This window comes from Gobio gobio (genome assembly GCF_949357685.1).
Source record: "Gobio gobio genome assembly, chromosome: 25".
Taxonomy (NCBI): domain Eukaryota; kingdom Metazoa; phylum Chordata; class Actinopteri; order Cypriniformes; family Gobionidae; genus Gobio; species Gobio gobio.
Genome location: NC_137121.1, coordinates 3,101,917 through 3,119,416, shown reverse-complemented (window position 1 = coordinate 3,119,416; position 17,500 = coordinate 3,101,917). Strand labels below are relative to the sequence as shown.

The 17,500-nt window shown below is 42.9% G+C and overlaps 1 protein-coding gene across 2 annotated transcripts in view; it reads left to right on the top strand.

Moving 5' to 3' along the window:
* Positions 1-17,500, top strand: part of myo9ab (myosin IXAb) — a 166,732-nt gene that overhangs the window by 82,765 nt on the left and 66,467 nt on the right. For both annotated transcript variants that reach the window (XM_079810159.1, XM_079810160.1), the window contains exons 10-14: positions 8,664-8,780; positions 10,316-10,450; positions 11,801-11,922; positions 12,120-12,261; positions 16,070-16,271. In XM_079810159.1, the coding sequence (XP_079666285.1) occupies positions 8,664-8,780; positions 10,316-10,450; positions 11,801-11,922; positions 12,120-12,261; positions 16,070-16,271 (718 nt within the window). The remainder of the gene's footprint in view (positions 1-8,663; positions 8,781-10,315; positions 10,451-11,800; positions 11,923-12,119; positions 12,262-16,069; positions 16,272-17,500) is intronic.

Genomic DNA, 17,500 nt, shown 5'->3' with positions numbered 1-17,500 from the left:
CACAGAGACACAGAGAAACACAGAGAGACAGAGAAACAGAGAGAAAAGCAGAGAGACAGAGAAACACAGAGAAACACAGAGAGACACAGAGACAGAGAGAGACAGAGAGAGACACAGAGAAACACAGAGACACAGAGAAACACAGAGACACAGAGAAACACAGAGAGACAGAGAAACAGAGAGAAAAGCAGAGAGACAGGGAGAAACACAGAGAAACACAGAGAGACACAGAGACAGAGAGAGACACAGAGAGACACAGAGAAACACAGAGAAAAGCAGAGAGACACAGAGAGACACAGAGAAACACAGAGAGACAGAGAAACAGAGAGACACAGAGAAACACAGAGACACAGAGAAACACAGAGAGACAGAGAAACAGAGAGAAAAGCAGAGAGACATGGAGAAACACAGAGAAACACAGAGAGACACAGAGACAGAGAGAGACACAGAGAGACACAGAGAAAAGCGGAGAAACACAGAGACAGAGAGAAACACAGAAAAAAGCAGAGAAACACAGAGAAACACAGAGAAAAGCAGAGAGACACAGAGAGACACAGAGAGACACAGAGAGACACAGAGAGACACAGAGAAAAGCAGAGAAACACAGAGAAACACAGAGAAACACAGAGAGACACAGAGACAGAGAGAGACACAGAGAGACACAGAGAAACACAGAGAGACACAGAGAAACACAGAGACACAGAGAAACACAGAGAGACAGAGAAACAGAGAGAAAAGCAGAGAGACAGGGAGAAACACAGAGAAAAACAGAGAGACACAGAGACAGAGAGAGACACAGAGAGACACAGAGAAACACAGAGAGACAGAGAAACAGAGAGACACAGAGAAACACAGAGACACAGAGAAACACAGAGAGACAGAGAAACAGAGAGAAAAGCAGAGAGACAGGGAGAAACACAGAGAGACACAGAGAGACACAGAGAAAAGCGGAGAAACACAGAGACAGAGAGAAACACAGAGAAAAGCAGAGAAACACAGAGAAACACAGAGAAACACAGAGAGACACAGAGAGACACAGAGAGACACAGAGAGACACAGAGAGACACAGAGAGACAGAGAAACACAGAGAAACAGAGACACAGAGACACAGAGAAACACGGAGAAACACAGAGACACAGAGAAACACAGAGAGACAGAGAAACAGAGAGACACAGAGAAAAGCGGAGAGACACAGAGAAAAGCGGAGAAACACAGAGAGAGAGAGAAACACAGAGAAAAGCGGAGAGACAGAGAGAAACACAGAGAAACACAGAGACACAGAGAAACACAGAGAGACAGAGAAACAGAGAGACACAGAGAAAAGCGGAGAGACACAGAGAAACACAGAGAAACACAGAGAGACACAGAGAGACACAGAGAAACACAGAGAGACACAGAGAAACACAGAGAGACACAGAGTGACACAGAGAGACACAGAGAAACACAGAGAGACACAGAGAGACACAGAGAGACACAGAGAGACACAGAGAAACACAGAGAGACACAGAGAGACACAGAGAGACACAGAGAGACAGAGAAAAGCAGAGAGACACAGAGAGACACAGAGAAAAGCAGAGAGACACAGAGAGACAGAGAGACACAGAGAGACACAGAGCAACACAGAGAGACACAGAGAGACACAGAGAGACAGAGAGAGACAGAGAGACACAGAGAGACACAGAGAGACACAGAGTGACACAGTAACACAGAGAGACACAGAGAGACACAGAGAGACAGAGAGAGACACAGAGAGAAGCAGAGAGACACAGAGAGACACAGAGTGACACAGAGAAACACAGAGAGACACAGAGAAACACAGAGAGACAGAGAAACAGAGAGACACAGAGAAAAGCGGAGAGACACAGAGAAAAGCGGAGAAACACAGAGAGAGAGAAACACAGAGAAAAGCGGAGAGACAGAGAGAAACACAGAGAAACACAGAGACACAGAGAAACACAGAGAGACAGAGAAACAGAGAGACACAGAGAAAAGCGGAGAGACACAGAGAAACACAGAGAAACACAGAGAGACACAGAGAGACACAGAGAAACACAGAGAGACACAGAGAAACACAGAGAAAAGCAGAGAGACACAGAGAGACACAGAGAGACACAGAGTGACACAGAGAGACACAGAGAAACACAGAGAGACACAGAGAAAAGCGGAGAGACACAGAGAGACACAGAGAGAAACACAGAGACACACAGAGACACAGAGAGACACAGAGAGACACAGAGAGACACAGAGAAACACAGAGAGACACAGAGAGACACAGAGAGACAATAATAAGTAATATTATTATTAATGTTCACGTATAATTATTTATGTTCATATATGTATTATTATATATGTTCATATATTCCTAGCTTTGGCAATATTGTACAATTTACATTCATGCCAATAAAGCAAATTTTTTTTTTTTTTTTTTTGAAAAGCAGAGAGACACAGAGAGACACAGAGAAAAGCAGAGAGACACAGAGAGACAGAGAGACACAGAGAGACACAGAGCAACACAGAGAGACACAGAGAGACAGAGAGAGACAGAGAGACACAGAGAGACACAGAGTGACACAGAGAGACACAGAGAGACACAGAGAGACAGAGAGAGACACAGAGAGAAGCAGAGAGACACAGAGAGACACAGAGTGACACAGAGAAACACATAGAGACACATAGAGACACAGAGAAACACAGAGACACAGAGAGACACAGAGAGACACAGAGAGACACAGAGAGACACAGAGAGACACAGAGAGACACAGAGAGACACATAGAGACACAGAGACACAGAGAGACAGAGAAAAGCAGAGAGACACAGAGAGACACAGAGAGACACAGAGAGACACAGAGAAACACAGAGAGACAGAGAGACACAGAGAGACACAGAGAGACAGAGAGAGACAGAGAGAGACAGAGAGAGACAGAGAGACACAGAGAGACACAGAGAGACACAGAGTGACACAGAGAGACACAGAGAGACACAGAGAGACAGAGAGAGACACAGAGAGAAGCAGAGAGACACAGAGAGACAGAGAAAAGCAGAGAGACACAGAGAAACACAGAGAAACACAGAGAAACACAGAAACACAGAGAGACACAGAGAGACAGAGAGAGACAGAGAGAGACAGAGAGAGACAGAGAGAGACAGAGAGAGACAGAGAGACACAGAGAGACACAGAGAGACACACAGAGACACACAGAGACACACAGAGACACACAGAGAGACACAGAGAGACAGAGAGAGACACAGAGAGACACAGAGAGACACAGAGAGAAGCAGAGAGACACAGAGAGACAGAGAAAAGCAGAGAGACACAGAGAAACACAGAGAGACAGAGAAACAGAGAGACACCGAGAAAAGCGGAGAGACACAGAGAAACACAGAGAGACAGAGAGACACAGAGAAACACAGAGTGACACAGAGAAACACAGAGGCACAGAGAGGCACAGAAAGGCACAGAGAGACACAGAGAGACACAGAGAGACACAGAGAGACGCAGAGAGACACAGAGAGACGCAGAGAGACACAGAGAGAAGCAGAGAGACAGAGAGAGACACAGAGAAACACAGAGAGACACAGAGAGACAGAGAGAGACACAGAGAGACACAGAGAGAAGCAGAGAGACACAGAGAGACAGAGAAAAGCAGAGAGACACAGAGAAACACAGAGAGACAGAGAAACAGAGAGACACCGAGAAAAGCGGAGAGACACAGAGAAACACAGAGAGACAGAGAGACACAGAGAAACACAGAGTGACACAGAGAAACACAGAGGCACAGAGAGGCACAGAAAGGCACAGAGAGACACAGAGAGACACAGAGAGACACAGAGAGACGCAGAGAGACACAGAGAGACGCAGAGAGACACAGAGAGAAGCAGAGAGACAGAGAGAGACACAGAGAAACACAGAGAGACAGAGAAACACAGAGAAAAGCAGAGAGACACAGAGAAAAGCGGAGAGAGACAGAGAGACAGAGAAAAGCGGAGAGACAGAGAGAAACACAGAGAGACAGAGAGAGACAGAGAGAGACAGAGAGAGACAGAGAGAGACAGAGAGACACAGAGAGACACAGAGAGACACAGAGAGACACAGAGAGACACAGAGAGACACAGAGAGACAGATAGACTCAGAGAAAAGCGGAGAGACACAGAGAGAGACAGAGAAACACAGAGAAAAGCAGAGAGACACAGAGAAACAGAGAAAAGCAGAGAGACACAGAGAAACACAGAGAGACAGAGAGACTCAGAGAAAAGCGAAGAGACACAGAGAAACACAGAGAGACACAGAGAAACACAGAGTGACACAGAGAAACACAGAGAGACAGAGAAACACAGAGAGACAGAGAAACACAGAGAAACACGGAGAGACAGAGAAACACAGAGAAACACGGAGAAAAGAGGAGAGACACAGAGAAACACAGAGAGACACAGAGAAAAGCGGAGAGACACAGAGAGACACAGAGAAAAGCGGAGAGACACAGAGAAAAGCGGAGAGACACTGGGAGACACAGAGAAAAGCGGAGAGACACAGAGAAAAGCGGAGAGACACAGAGAAAAGCGGAGAGACACAGAGAGACACAGAGAAAAGCGGAGAGACAGAGAAAAGCGGAGAGACACAGAGAAAAGCGGAGAGACAGAGAAAAGCGGAGAGACACAGAGAAAAGCGGAGAGACACAGAGAAAAGCGGAGAGACACAGAGAGAGAGAGAAACACAGAGAAAAGCAGAGAGACACAGAGAGACACAGAGAAACACAGTGAGACGCAGAGAAACACAGAGAGACGCAGAGAGACGCAGAGAGACGCAGAGAGACGCAGAGAGACGCAGAGAGACGCAGAGAGACGCAGAGAGACGCAGAGAGACGCAGAGAGACACAGAGACAAAGAGAGACACAGAGAGACAGAGACACAGAGAGACACACCGAGACAGAGAGACACACAGGGACAGAGAGACACACAGACACAGAGAGACACAGAGAGACACAGCAAGACACAGAGAGACACAGAGAAAAGCGGAGAGACACAGAGAGACACAGAGAGACAGAGAGACACAGAGAGACCGAGAGACACAGATGGACATAAAGAGACACAGAGAGACACAGAGAAACACAGAGAGACACAGAGAGACACAGAGAAAAGCGGAGAGACACAGAGAGACACAGAGAAAAGCGGAGAGACACAGAGAAACACAGAGAGACACAGAGACACAGAGAGATACAGAGAAAAGCGGAGAGACACAGAGAGACACAGAGAAAAGCGGAGAGACACAGAGAAAAGCGGAGAGACACTGGGAGACACAGAGAAAAGCGGAGAGACACAGAGAAAAGCGGAGAGACACAGAGAAAAGCGGAGAGACACAGAGAAAAGCGGAGAGACAGAGAGACACAGAGAAAAGCGGAGAGACAGAGAAAAGCGGAGAGACACAGAGAAAAGCGGAGAGACAGAGAAAAGCGGAGAGACACAGAGAAAAGCGGAGAGACAGAGAAAAGCGGAGAGACACAGAGAAAAGCGGAGAGACACAGAGAAAAGCGGAGAGACACAGAGAGAGAGAGAAACACAGAGAAAAGCAGAGAGACACAGAGAGACACAGAGAAACACAGAGAGACGCAGAGAAACACAGAGAGACACAGAGAAACACAGAGAGACGCAGAGAGACGCAGAGAGACGCAGAGAGACGCAGAGAGACACAGAGAGACAAAGAGAGACACAGAGAGACAGAGACACAGAGAGACACACCGAGACAGAGAGACACACAGAGACAGAGACACACAGACACAGAGAGACACAGAGAGACACAGCAAGACACAGAGAGACACAGAGAAAAGCGGAGAGACACAGAGAGACACAGAGAGACAGAGAGACACAGAGAGACCGAGAGACACAGATGGACATAAAGAGACACAGAGAAACACAGAGAGACACAGAGAGACACAGAGAAAAGCGGAGAGACACAGAGAGACACAGAGAAAAGCGGAGAGACAGAGAAACACAGAGAGACACAGAGACACAGAGAGATACAGACACAGAGAGACACAGAGAGACACAGAGAGACACAGAGAGACGCAGAGAGACGCAGAGAGACGCAGAGAGACACAGAGACACAGAGAAACAGAGAAAAGCGGAGAGACATAGAGAAACGCAGAGAAAAGCGGAGAGACACAGAGAAACACAGAGAAAAGCAGAGAGACACAGAGAAAAGCAGAGAGACGCAGAGAGACACAGAGAGACACAGAGAGACACAGAGAGACACAGAGAGACGCAGAGAAACGCAGAGAAAAGCGAAGACACAGAGAGACACAGAGAGACACACAGAGAAAAGCGGAGAGACACAGAGAAAAGCGGAGAGACACAGAGAAACACAGAGAGACACAGAGAGACACAGAGAGACACAGAGAGACACAGAGAGACACAGAGAGACGCAGAGAGACGCAGAGAGACGCAGAGAAAAGCGAAGACACAGAGAGACACAGAGACACAGAGAGACACAGAGAGACACAGAGAGACACAGAGAGACACAGAGAGACACAGAGAGACATAGAGAGACACAGAGAGACACAGAGAAGCAGAGAGACACAGAGAAACGCAGAGACACAGAGAAACAGAGAAAAGCGGAGAGACATAGAGAAACACAGAGAAAAGCGGAGAGACACAGAGAAACACAGAGAAAAGCAGAGAGACACAGAGAAAAGCAGAGAGACACAGAGAGACACAGAGAGACACAGAGAGACACAGAGAGACACAGAGAGACACAGAGAGACACAGAGAGACACAGAGAGACGCAGAGAAAAGCGAAGACACAGAGAGACACAGAGAAACGCCGAGAAAAGCGAAGACACAGAGAGACACAGAGAGACACAGAGAGACACAGAGAGACACAGAGAGACACAGAGAGACACAGAGAGACACAGAGAGACACAGAAAGACACAGAGAGACACAGAGAGACAGAGAGACAGAGAAACGCAGAGAGACAGAGAAACGCAGAGAGACAGAGAAACACAGAGAAAAGCGGAGAGACACAGAGAAACACAGAGAAAAGCGGAGAGACACAGAGAAACACAGAGACACAGAGAGACACAGAGAGACAGAGAGACACAGAGAGACACAGAGAAAAGCGGAGAGACACAGAGAAACACAGAGAGACAGAGAGACAGAGAAACACAGAGAAAAGCGGAGAGACACAGAGAAACACAGAGAAAAGCAGAGAGACACAGAGAAAAGCAGAGAGACACAGAGAAACACAGAGAAACGCAGAGAGACACAGAGAAAAGCAGAGAGACACAGAGAAACACAGAGAGACACAGAGAAAAGCAGAGAGACACAGAGAAAAGCAGAGACACAGAGAAACACAGAGAGACACAGAGAAACGCAGAGAGACACAGAGAAACGCAGAGAGACACAGAGAAACGCAGAGAAAAGCAGAGAGACACAGAGAAACACAGAGAGACACAGAGAAACACAGAGAGACACAGAGAAAAGCAGAGAGACACAGAGAAAAGCAGAGAGACACAGAGAAACACAGAGAGACACAGAGAAACGCAGAGAGACACAGAAAAGCAGAGAGACACAGAGAAAAGCAGAGAGACACAGAGAGACACAGAGAAACACAGAGAGACACAGAGAGACACAGAGAAACAGAGAAAAGCGGAGAGACATAGAGAAACACAGAGAAAAGCGGAGAGACACAGAGAAACACAGAGAAACACAGAGAAAAGCAGAGAGACACAGAGAAAAGCAGAGAGACACAGAGAAAAGCAGAGAGACACAGAGAGACACAGAGAGACACAGAGAGACACAGAGAGACACAGAGAGACACAGAGAGACACAGAGAGACACAGAGAGACACAGAGAAACGCAGAGAAAAGCGAAGACACAGAGAGACACAGAGAGACACAGAGAAACGCCGAGAAAAGCGAAGACACAGAGAGACACAGAGAGACACAGAGAGACACAGAGAGACACAGAGAGACACAGAGAGACACAGAGAGACACAGAGAGACACAGAGAGACAGAGAAACGCAGAGAGACAGAGAAACGCAGAGAGACAGAGAAACACAGAGAAAAGCGGAGAGACACAGAGAAACACAGAGAAAAGCGGAGAGACACAGAGAAACACAGAGAGACAGAGAGACACAGAGAGACACAGAGAAAAGCGGAGAGACACAGAGAAACACAGAGAGACAGAGAAACACAGAGAAAAGCGGAGAGACACAGAGAAACACAGAGAAACACAGAGAGACACAGAGAAACGCAGAGAGACACAGAGAAAAGCAGAGAGACACAGAGAAACACAGAGAGACACAGAGAAACACAGAGAGACACAGAGAAAAGCAGAGAGACACAGAGAAAAGCAGAGAGACACAGAGAAACACAGAGAGACACAGAGAAACGCAGAGAGACACAGAAAAGCAGAGAGACACAGAGAAAAGCAGAGAGACACAGAGAAACACAGAGAAAGACAGAGAGACACAGAGAAAAGCAGAGAGACAGAGAAACACAGAGAGACATTATTTGATCTTTATTTTTCATGAAATGTCACGCTGCAGTTGTTCACGCTGGATTCTGTAGATGGTGTTTCACTCACACTTTCTTCAGATGTTTGATGAGCAGATGCCCAGTTGAGACGGCAGGATTCATGATGGCAGTGTTTCTTGTGTCTCTGTGCAGGCGGGGACGGTGAGGGACTCCATGGCCAAGTCTCTGTACGGTGCTCTGTTCGACTGGATCGTCTTCCGCACCAATCACGCGCTGCTCTACAACAAGGACCTGGAGGATTCGTCCAAGGTACAACACACACACACACACACACACACACACACACACACACACACACACACACACACACACACACACACACACACACACACACACACACACATCCACTCCCCGGAGAGCGTTTCCTGACCTTCACAAACCATCAGCGCTGCTCCTTACTAAAGTATTGCATGTGTAATATGCTTTATGTTCACACATACACTCAGATTATTAGGAACACCTGTTCAATTTCTCATTAATGTAATTATCTAATCAACCAATCACATGGCAGTTGCTTCAATGCATTTAGGGGTGTGTCCTGGTCAAGACAATCTCCTGAACTCCACACTGAATGTCGGAATGGGAAAGAAAGGTGATTTAAGCAATTTTGAGCGTGGCATTGTTGTTGGTGCCAGACGGGCCGGTCTGAGTATTTCACAATCTGCTCAGTTACTGGGATTTTCACACACAACCATTTCTAGGGTTTACAAGAAATGGTGTGAAAAGGGAAAAACATCCAGTATGCGGCAGTCCTGTGGGAGAAAATGCCTTGTTGATGCTAGAGGTCAGAGGAGAATGGGCCGACTGATTCAAGCTGATAGAAGAGCAACTTTGACTGAAATAACCACTCGTTACAACCGAGGTCTGCAGCAAAGCATTTGTGAAGCCACAACACACACAACCTTGAGGCGGATGGGCTACAACAGCAGAAGACCCCACCGGGTACCACTCATCTCCACTACAAAGAGGAAAAAGAGGCGACAATTTGCACCAGCTCACCAAAATTGGACAGTTAAAGACTGGAAAAATGTTGCCTGGTCTGATGAGTCTGGATTTCTGTTGAGACATTCAGATGGTAGAGTCAGAATTTGGCGTAAACAGAATGAGAACATGGATCCATCATGCCTTGTTTCCACTGTGCAGGCTGGTGGTGGTGGTGTAATGGTGTGGGGGATGTTTTCTTGGCACACTTTAGGCCCCTTAGTGCCAATTGGGCATGGTTTAAATGCCACGGCCTACCTGAGCATTGTTTCTGCCCATGTCCATCCCTTTATGAGCACCATGTCCCCATCCTCTGATGGCTACTGCATAATGCACCGTCACAAAGCTCCAATCATTTCAAACTGGTTTCTTGAACATGACAATGAGTTCACTGAACTAAAATGGCCCCACAGTCACCAGATCTCAACCCAATAGAGCATCTTTGGGATGTGGTGGAACGGGAGCTTCGTGCCCTGGATGTGCATCCCACAAATCTCCATCAACTGCAGATGCTCTCCTATCAATATGGCCAACATTTCTAAAGAATGCTTTCAGCACCTTGTAGAATCAATGCCGCGTAGAATTAAGGCAGTTCTGAAGGCGAAAGGGGGTCAAACACAGTATTAGTGTGTGTTCCTAATAATCCTTTAGGTGAGTGTATGTACAATAGCAAGTAATACATATTTTCTGCATAGTTTCTAGCCACTTTCATAAGCGGTTCTGAAAGTCATACTGTGGTAAACTGGTCCTACACAGTTCTCCTGCTAATCACGGTATTGATGTGAAATGTGTCCGTGTTTCAGATCCTGTCCATCGGGGTGCTGGACATCTTCGGCTTCGAGGACTATGAGAACAACAGCTTCGAGCAGTTCTGCATCAACTTCGCCAATGAGACGCTGCAGCATTACTTCAACCAGCACATCTTCAAACTAGAGCAGGTACACAAACCCTCCTCATCCTCATCCTCATCCTCTTCATCTTCATCTGACTCAGATCAGGTGTTATTGAGATCATCAGTGATGTTTGCTGAGGCGTAACTCGTCCTGAACCGTTTGTTTTGCTCAGGCAAACACCGCTCGCATGATCTCCAGAAAGCCATTATTAATACACTTCATTAAACACTGGAGTGTGAGAATACACAGCGCACTGTGTGTTTAGATCTTAATGTGTGTTCTGCCTCATAGAGAGACTAAATGTTGTTATTATTTAGAATTTTATATTCAGTGAATGTTTGGCCTCATGTTTGATGTTACGAAATGTATCTCTATTAATATTTTATTATATTACAGTAAAAAAAAATTCTAATAAAATCAAGTTGGAAAAAATTATAAAATTAAAATCAAGTTGGCAAAAGTCACCTACTGCAAAAAAATATAAAACGTATATTATAAAATACTTTTTTATTTGATTAAAATATGTAAAACCAACCAATCTATTGTGAAAAATTGTGAACATATTAAATCTTTCAATTAAATAAGTATTCAATTATTCGTGTAGCTATTTGTGTGCTTTTATTCTGATTCTTGTTTATTTTTTTTGTTAATTTTTGTTTACTTTTTTCTCAATATATTTATTTTGACCTGTGAAACACTTTGAACTGCTTTTTGTTTGAAAGGTACTATAATAATAATAATAATAATAGTTATTATTGTTGATTTATATTTAATATTACATTTATATTTTGACCTGTGAAACACTTTGAGCTGCTTTTTGTTTGAAAGGCACTATAATAATAATAATAATAATAGTTATTGTTGTTGATTTATATTTAATATTACATTTATATTTTGACCTGTGAAACACTTTGATCTGTAATTAGTTTGAAACGCACTGTAAAAAGTATTAATAATAATAATCATAATGATACTTGTATTGTAATTATATTAAGCAATATTCTAACAGATACATAAATAAATAATACAAATATAAAAATGCTTGATATTGAAGGTTTATGTTGTTGTTGTTATATATGCAATTTATTATATACCAATTATTATATTTAATATTGTATTTATAATCGGAACTGTGAAACACTTTCAGCTGCAATTTATGTTTGGAAAATTTTTATTAAAAAAAAAAATTATATTAAGCAATATTCAAACTACTACAGAAATGATAAAAAATATATAAAGACGACCTGCCGTCTAAGGGTTTTATTGTTTACAGCTAAAAGTTGAGCAGATGTGATGTGAGAGTTGATCATGTGACGGGTGAGAGAAGTTGATCATGTGACGGGTGAGAGAAGTTGATCATGTGACGGGTGAGAGTTGATCATGTGACTCTCTCAGGAGGAGTATAGGTCGGAGGGCATCAGCTGGCACATGATCGAATACATGGACAACACGGCCTGCATCAACCTCATCAGTAAGAAACCCACAGCGCTGCTCCACCTGCTGGACGAAGAGTGCAAGTGCGTCTCCACCTCTCCATTCTGCTCTATTATGGGATTTAGCTTTCTGGAAGTCACCTTACAGTTATCATATATTGGAAACATTATCGTATTTATCATGTTATCATGAAATATGATCATAATGAATGACTTTGAAACCTTTCATGTAATGTATATTTGATGAGGAATGAATGAGAATGGTTGTTGTGTGTGTGTAGTTTTCCGCAGGCGTCTAATCAAACTCTGCTGGACAAGTTCAAGCGTCAGCACGAGGGAAGCGGCTACATCGAGTTTCCTGCCGTCATGGAGCCGGCGTTCATCATCCGCCATTACGCCGGGAAGGTCAAGTACGGCGTCAAGGTCAGAATCAGCGGCTCAGAGGATCAGACGATTTTTACATATAACAAACATTTTCTCAAAATTCTGACTTTCTCACAATTCTCTCACGTGCGAGTTTATATCTCAGATCTGAGCAAGTCAGAATTGCAAAAGATAAACTCATGATTTATAGACGATATATAAGCGCTATATAAACTTTGAAATTGTGGAAAAAAAAGAAGTCAGAAATGCGATATAAAAATGCATAATTGCGAGAAAAAAGTGAGAATTGCAAGATAAAAAATTGTATTTGCGAGAATTAAGTCAGGATTAAGAATTAGGTCAATTGTGAGTCAGAAATGTGAGATGTACAAATTCGTAATTGTGAGTCAGGATTGCGATATAAAAATTAATAAATGCGAGAAAATATATTAAAATACATAATTGCGAGTAGAGATGTCACGGTACCAAAATTCCAGTAGTCGATACCAATACCATAGAAATGTTACGGTACTCGGTACCAATTTCAGTACCACAGCTAAATGTTTTTTTACTATTTAAAAAAATGTAGGTATTAAGTTTATTATTTATGATAATCATTATAAGTAAATAATACATAAACATATAAAGGCTGTATGCTGTTTAAAAGTAAACATTGTTTATAAAAAAAGATCAAGTGAAAAATAATCAACCATCTAGGCATAATTATTATTATTAGTAGAGACAAATTATTATTACATAGAGTAATATGTAATATTACTGTACAACAGTAGCTTGATATATTCTGTCAATTTACATTTTTTTAAACCAAACTTTTATTTTGACGGGTTGCTGTGAAGACCTTTGAGTGTGTGTGTTCATTATATGACAGTTTTTTCAAATGAAACGGTAAATTCTCATAAAGTGACGGTTTATGTGTTAGTGTCCTCATATAGTGACACACGGCAGAGACTACACAGACAGAGAGCGAGTGTCGTGTGTGTGTGTGTGTGCGCTGTGTGTGTGTGTGCGTGGGTGGGTGTGTGTGTGCGTGTGCGTGCGTACGTGTGTGCGTGCGTGTGTGTGCGTACGTGTTTGTGTGTGTGCGTGTGCGTGCGTACGTGTGTGCGTGCGTGCACGTGCGTGTGTGCCCGTGTGTGCATGCGTGTGTGTGCGCGTGTGTGTGTATGTGTGTGCGTGTGCGCGCGTGTGTGTGTGCGTACGTGCGTGCGTATGTGTGTGTGTGCGCGCGTGTGTGCACGTGCGTGTGTGTGTGCCTGTGCGTGTGTCCACGTGTGTGTATGTGTTTGTGTGCACGTGTGTGTGTGCTGCGTTGTGACATCCCTAAGTGCAAGTCAGGATTGCGATATAAAAATTTGCGCGTGCGTGTGTGTGCATGCGTGCTATCATGTGTGTGTGTGTACGTGTGTGTGCGTATGTGTGCGTGTGTGCGTACGTGTGTGTGCGCGTGTGTGTGTGTGTGCGTATGTGTGTGTGCGTGCACGTGCGTGTGTGTGCTTGTGCGCCCGTGCGTGTGTGTTTGTTTGTGTGCACGCGTGTGTGCGCGGGTGTGTGCGTGTATGTGCGTGCGTATGTATGTGTGTGTGTGTGTGTGTGTGTGTGTGCGCGTGTGTGTGTTTGTGTGCACGTGTGTGTGTGCTTGTGTGTGTGCTGTGTTGTGACATCCATAATTGAAAGTCAGGATTGCGATATAAAAATGTGCGCGCGCGCGCGTGTGTGTGTGTGTGTGCGTGCGTGTGTGTGTACGTGTGTGTGTGTGTGTGTGTGTGTGTGTATGTGTGTGTGTGCATGTGTGTTGTGCGTTGTGACATCCCTAATTGAAAGTCAGGATTGCGATATAAAAATGTGCGCGCGCGCGCGCGCGCGCGTGTGTGTGTGTGTGTACGTGTGTGTGCGTGTGTGTTGTGCGTTGTGACATCCCTAATTGAAAGTCAGGATTGCGATATAAAAATGAGCAATTGTGAAATATAAACTGTTTTATAAGTTGTTTATTTATAAATTGTGAGGAAAAGAGTTTGTGTAATTCTGACCTTTCTCTCAGAATCGTGAGATATAAACCCCATAATACTGTTATTTTCTCTTCTGTGGCGGAAACAAGCGTCCATACATATCTCTGTGTGTGTGTGTGTGTGTGTGTGTGGCTGAGAGACTTAATTGAGCATTTGCATATGTACACTCACACCAGTGATGCGCGGGTCAATGTATAAACAACCCGCACCCGACCGACGTTTTCAACTAACCCGCCCGCAACTCGGACCGCAAAAAAAAAAGAAGAAAATATTGTACCCGACCCGCTTCCTGACCCGCATTTTTTAAAAGTAGTAAATGCTCATCGTAGCTCATTGGGCCATTGAGAAAATGTTTCAGGCCCTGGCGTGGTGCTCAGAGGTGCAGCGGCGAGAGCAGGCAGTTCTTGAGGCGGCCCATCATTTTCCATTTCAGCTCCAGATGCATATTATTGATGAACGCGATGTTTATGTTTCGACCCGGCTTGAAGAATTCATCAGCCCACATTTGGACAACATTTGGAAAAGTGTGAAAGCCCTTAGGAGCGCAAACTGTTATTTTTCTGAATGCTGTATGATATAGCCTAGTGTTATGTAATACAGGCTTGATTTATTCATTTATTTCGTTTAATTTTCTTAACAATTAAGATGCTGCATGTGTTTATCCAGTCTAATCGAAGTGTGCGTCTCTCCCCCGACTTTCCCAACAAAAATCCCGCCCCCTCTCAGAAAATACATAAAACTGACTTTAAATGCGTTTAAAAGTAGCCTATTAAAATGGTACAATGGCATTGCTCAGTTCAACGTTTTGGGAAATCGGGCATTTTGTCCCGCGTCAGCATTTATTCAAAAGTTAATAACGCTCAACATTCAAAAGGTAAATAAGGATTTATTGACGATCCGACCGACCGTGACCCGAATATCATTAAAAATATTTTTGGATGACTCGTAACCGCGGGTAACCGCTCATTTTGGATCAACCCGCGCATCACTGCCTCACACACACACACACACACACACACACACACACACACACACACACACACACACACACACACACACACTCACACTCACACACACACACACACACACACACACACACACACACACACACACACACACACACACTCACACACACACACACACACACACACACACACACACACACACACACACACACACACACTCACACTCACACACACACACACACACACACACACACACACACACACACACACACACACACACACACACACACACACACACACACACACACTCACACTCACTCACCACTTCCAGTGACCTAATTCTGTGGTTTAATCTGATTGGTTGGATTGGCCCCTCGGCTATGAGTGTATCTGGAGCACATGTTTGGCGGAGAGGGTTAATCTACACACACACACACACACACACACACACACACACACACACACACACACACACACACACACACACACACACACACACACACACACACACACACACACACACACGCACACACACACTGTGGTTGTGTGTGTTGTGTGAACAGTGTTTGTGGGAGAGTGTTTCAGCAGATGTGATTATGAGAACTGCTGCTCATTTTCAGTGGCTCGTCTTTGAGATGCTTTTATGGTTCTTGTAATATTTTGAATGAGTATTTTTTGTATATTTAATTAAAAATGTCTGTATAGTAAATGGAATAAGATGTTGCCGTGTTTAATTGTATTATATTTGATTTTCAGTTGTTGTAGTAACGCTGGTTCACTAGCAGAAATGATCCTAAAAGCACACGTTTATATGTTTATAAGCTGAAATATGAATGATAGCTTGTGATTGGCTGACGTGTGCGACGTGTCCTGCAGGATTTCCGGGAGAAGAACACGGATCACATGCGTCCGGATATCGTGGCTCTGCTGAAGAGCAGCCGTAATGCGTTCGTGTGCAGCCTGATGGGAATCGACCCCGTGGCGACCTTCCGCTGGGCCGTGATCCGGGCCTTCTTCAGGGCGCTGGTGGCCTTCCGGCGCGCTGGCAAAACACACTCGGAGAAGAGGACGACCCCCGGTGAGATCACATGATCATCACATCATCACACACTCACAAACGCTTCAGCAATCCCATGATGCAACTCTCATGAACACGCTCAACATGACCCAATGCTCGTTCTGAAATATTACAATACGCACATCTATGAAGAAGCGGCAGACTGGAGATGATGCGTTATGATCAGGGTTTTATTCACAACTTTTAGTTTTCATTTTCAAGAGATTTTGTTTTACATATGTATTGCATTATATTTAGCATATTATCGTATTATTTCCAAAAGCGTTAGTATAAAAACTAGACAGAGTAATGCTAAAAAAGCCATTTCAGAGTGTAAATAAAAATGTCATTAAGTAAATACAAAACATAAATAGATATCAAATAAAATATATAAATATAAAATAGAATACAAAATATAAATGTATTTATAAATAATTGGCTTTATTTTTATGCATATTGTAATGTTAATTTTTTACATTATTAGTTATATATATATATAAACACTTATTTTTTATTATTAACTATTAATAATTAATTATTAAAATATAAGCATATTTACTTTTTATTATTTACTTTATTCAAATAAATGTACTAAAACATTTTATTTACCTCTTTCTTATATAAAATGCAACTCGACACAAATATCTTTATTTTTTACAGTATTTATTTTAATTTTCATGTTCGTATTATACACATTTATAAACAACACTTATTTATGCTTACATTTTTATACACAAACAAACATTAAAATACAAGCACAAATATAATAACTTATAATAAAAATAAAACATTTTATTTACTTTTATATATATAATATGCAAGGAGACTTAAATATAAATAATCACAACAATATTTACTTATTTTAATTGAAAAAGTAGAACAAGTGTATTTTTATATTTACTTTTTATATATAAACATTAAAATATAAGCACACAGATTTTACTTTATATTATTTACTTGTTTTTTTACACACAAATATTTGCACATTAGTACATAAATAATAACTAATACTAATTTGTCGTCTTTAGATGCTTGCTAATAAATTCAGTTCATATGTAACATATAACATAATATTAAAATACACATAAACACAATAGCATTTACTAATATAAATTGCTTAGTTTTTTATATATTTGTTTACTTATTGTAATGTTTATTTTATAATTTATTTAAAAAAAAATATATATATATATTTTTACATTATTTATGGAACACTGTTGTATAAAATTAACACATTTTACCATGAATAA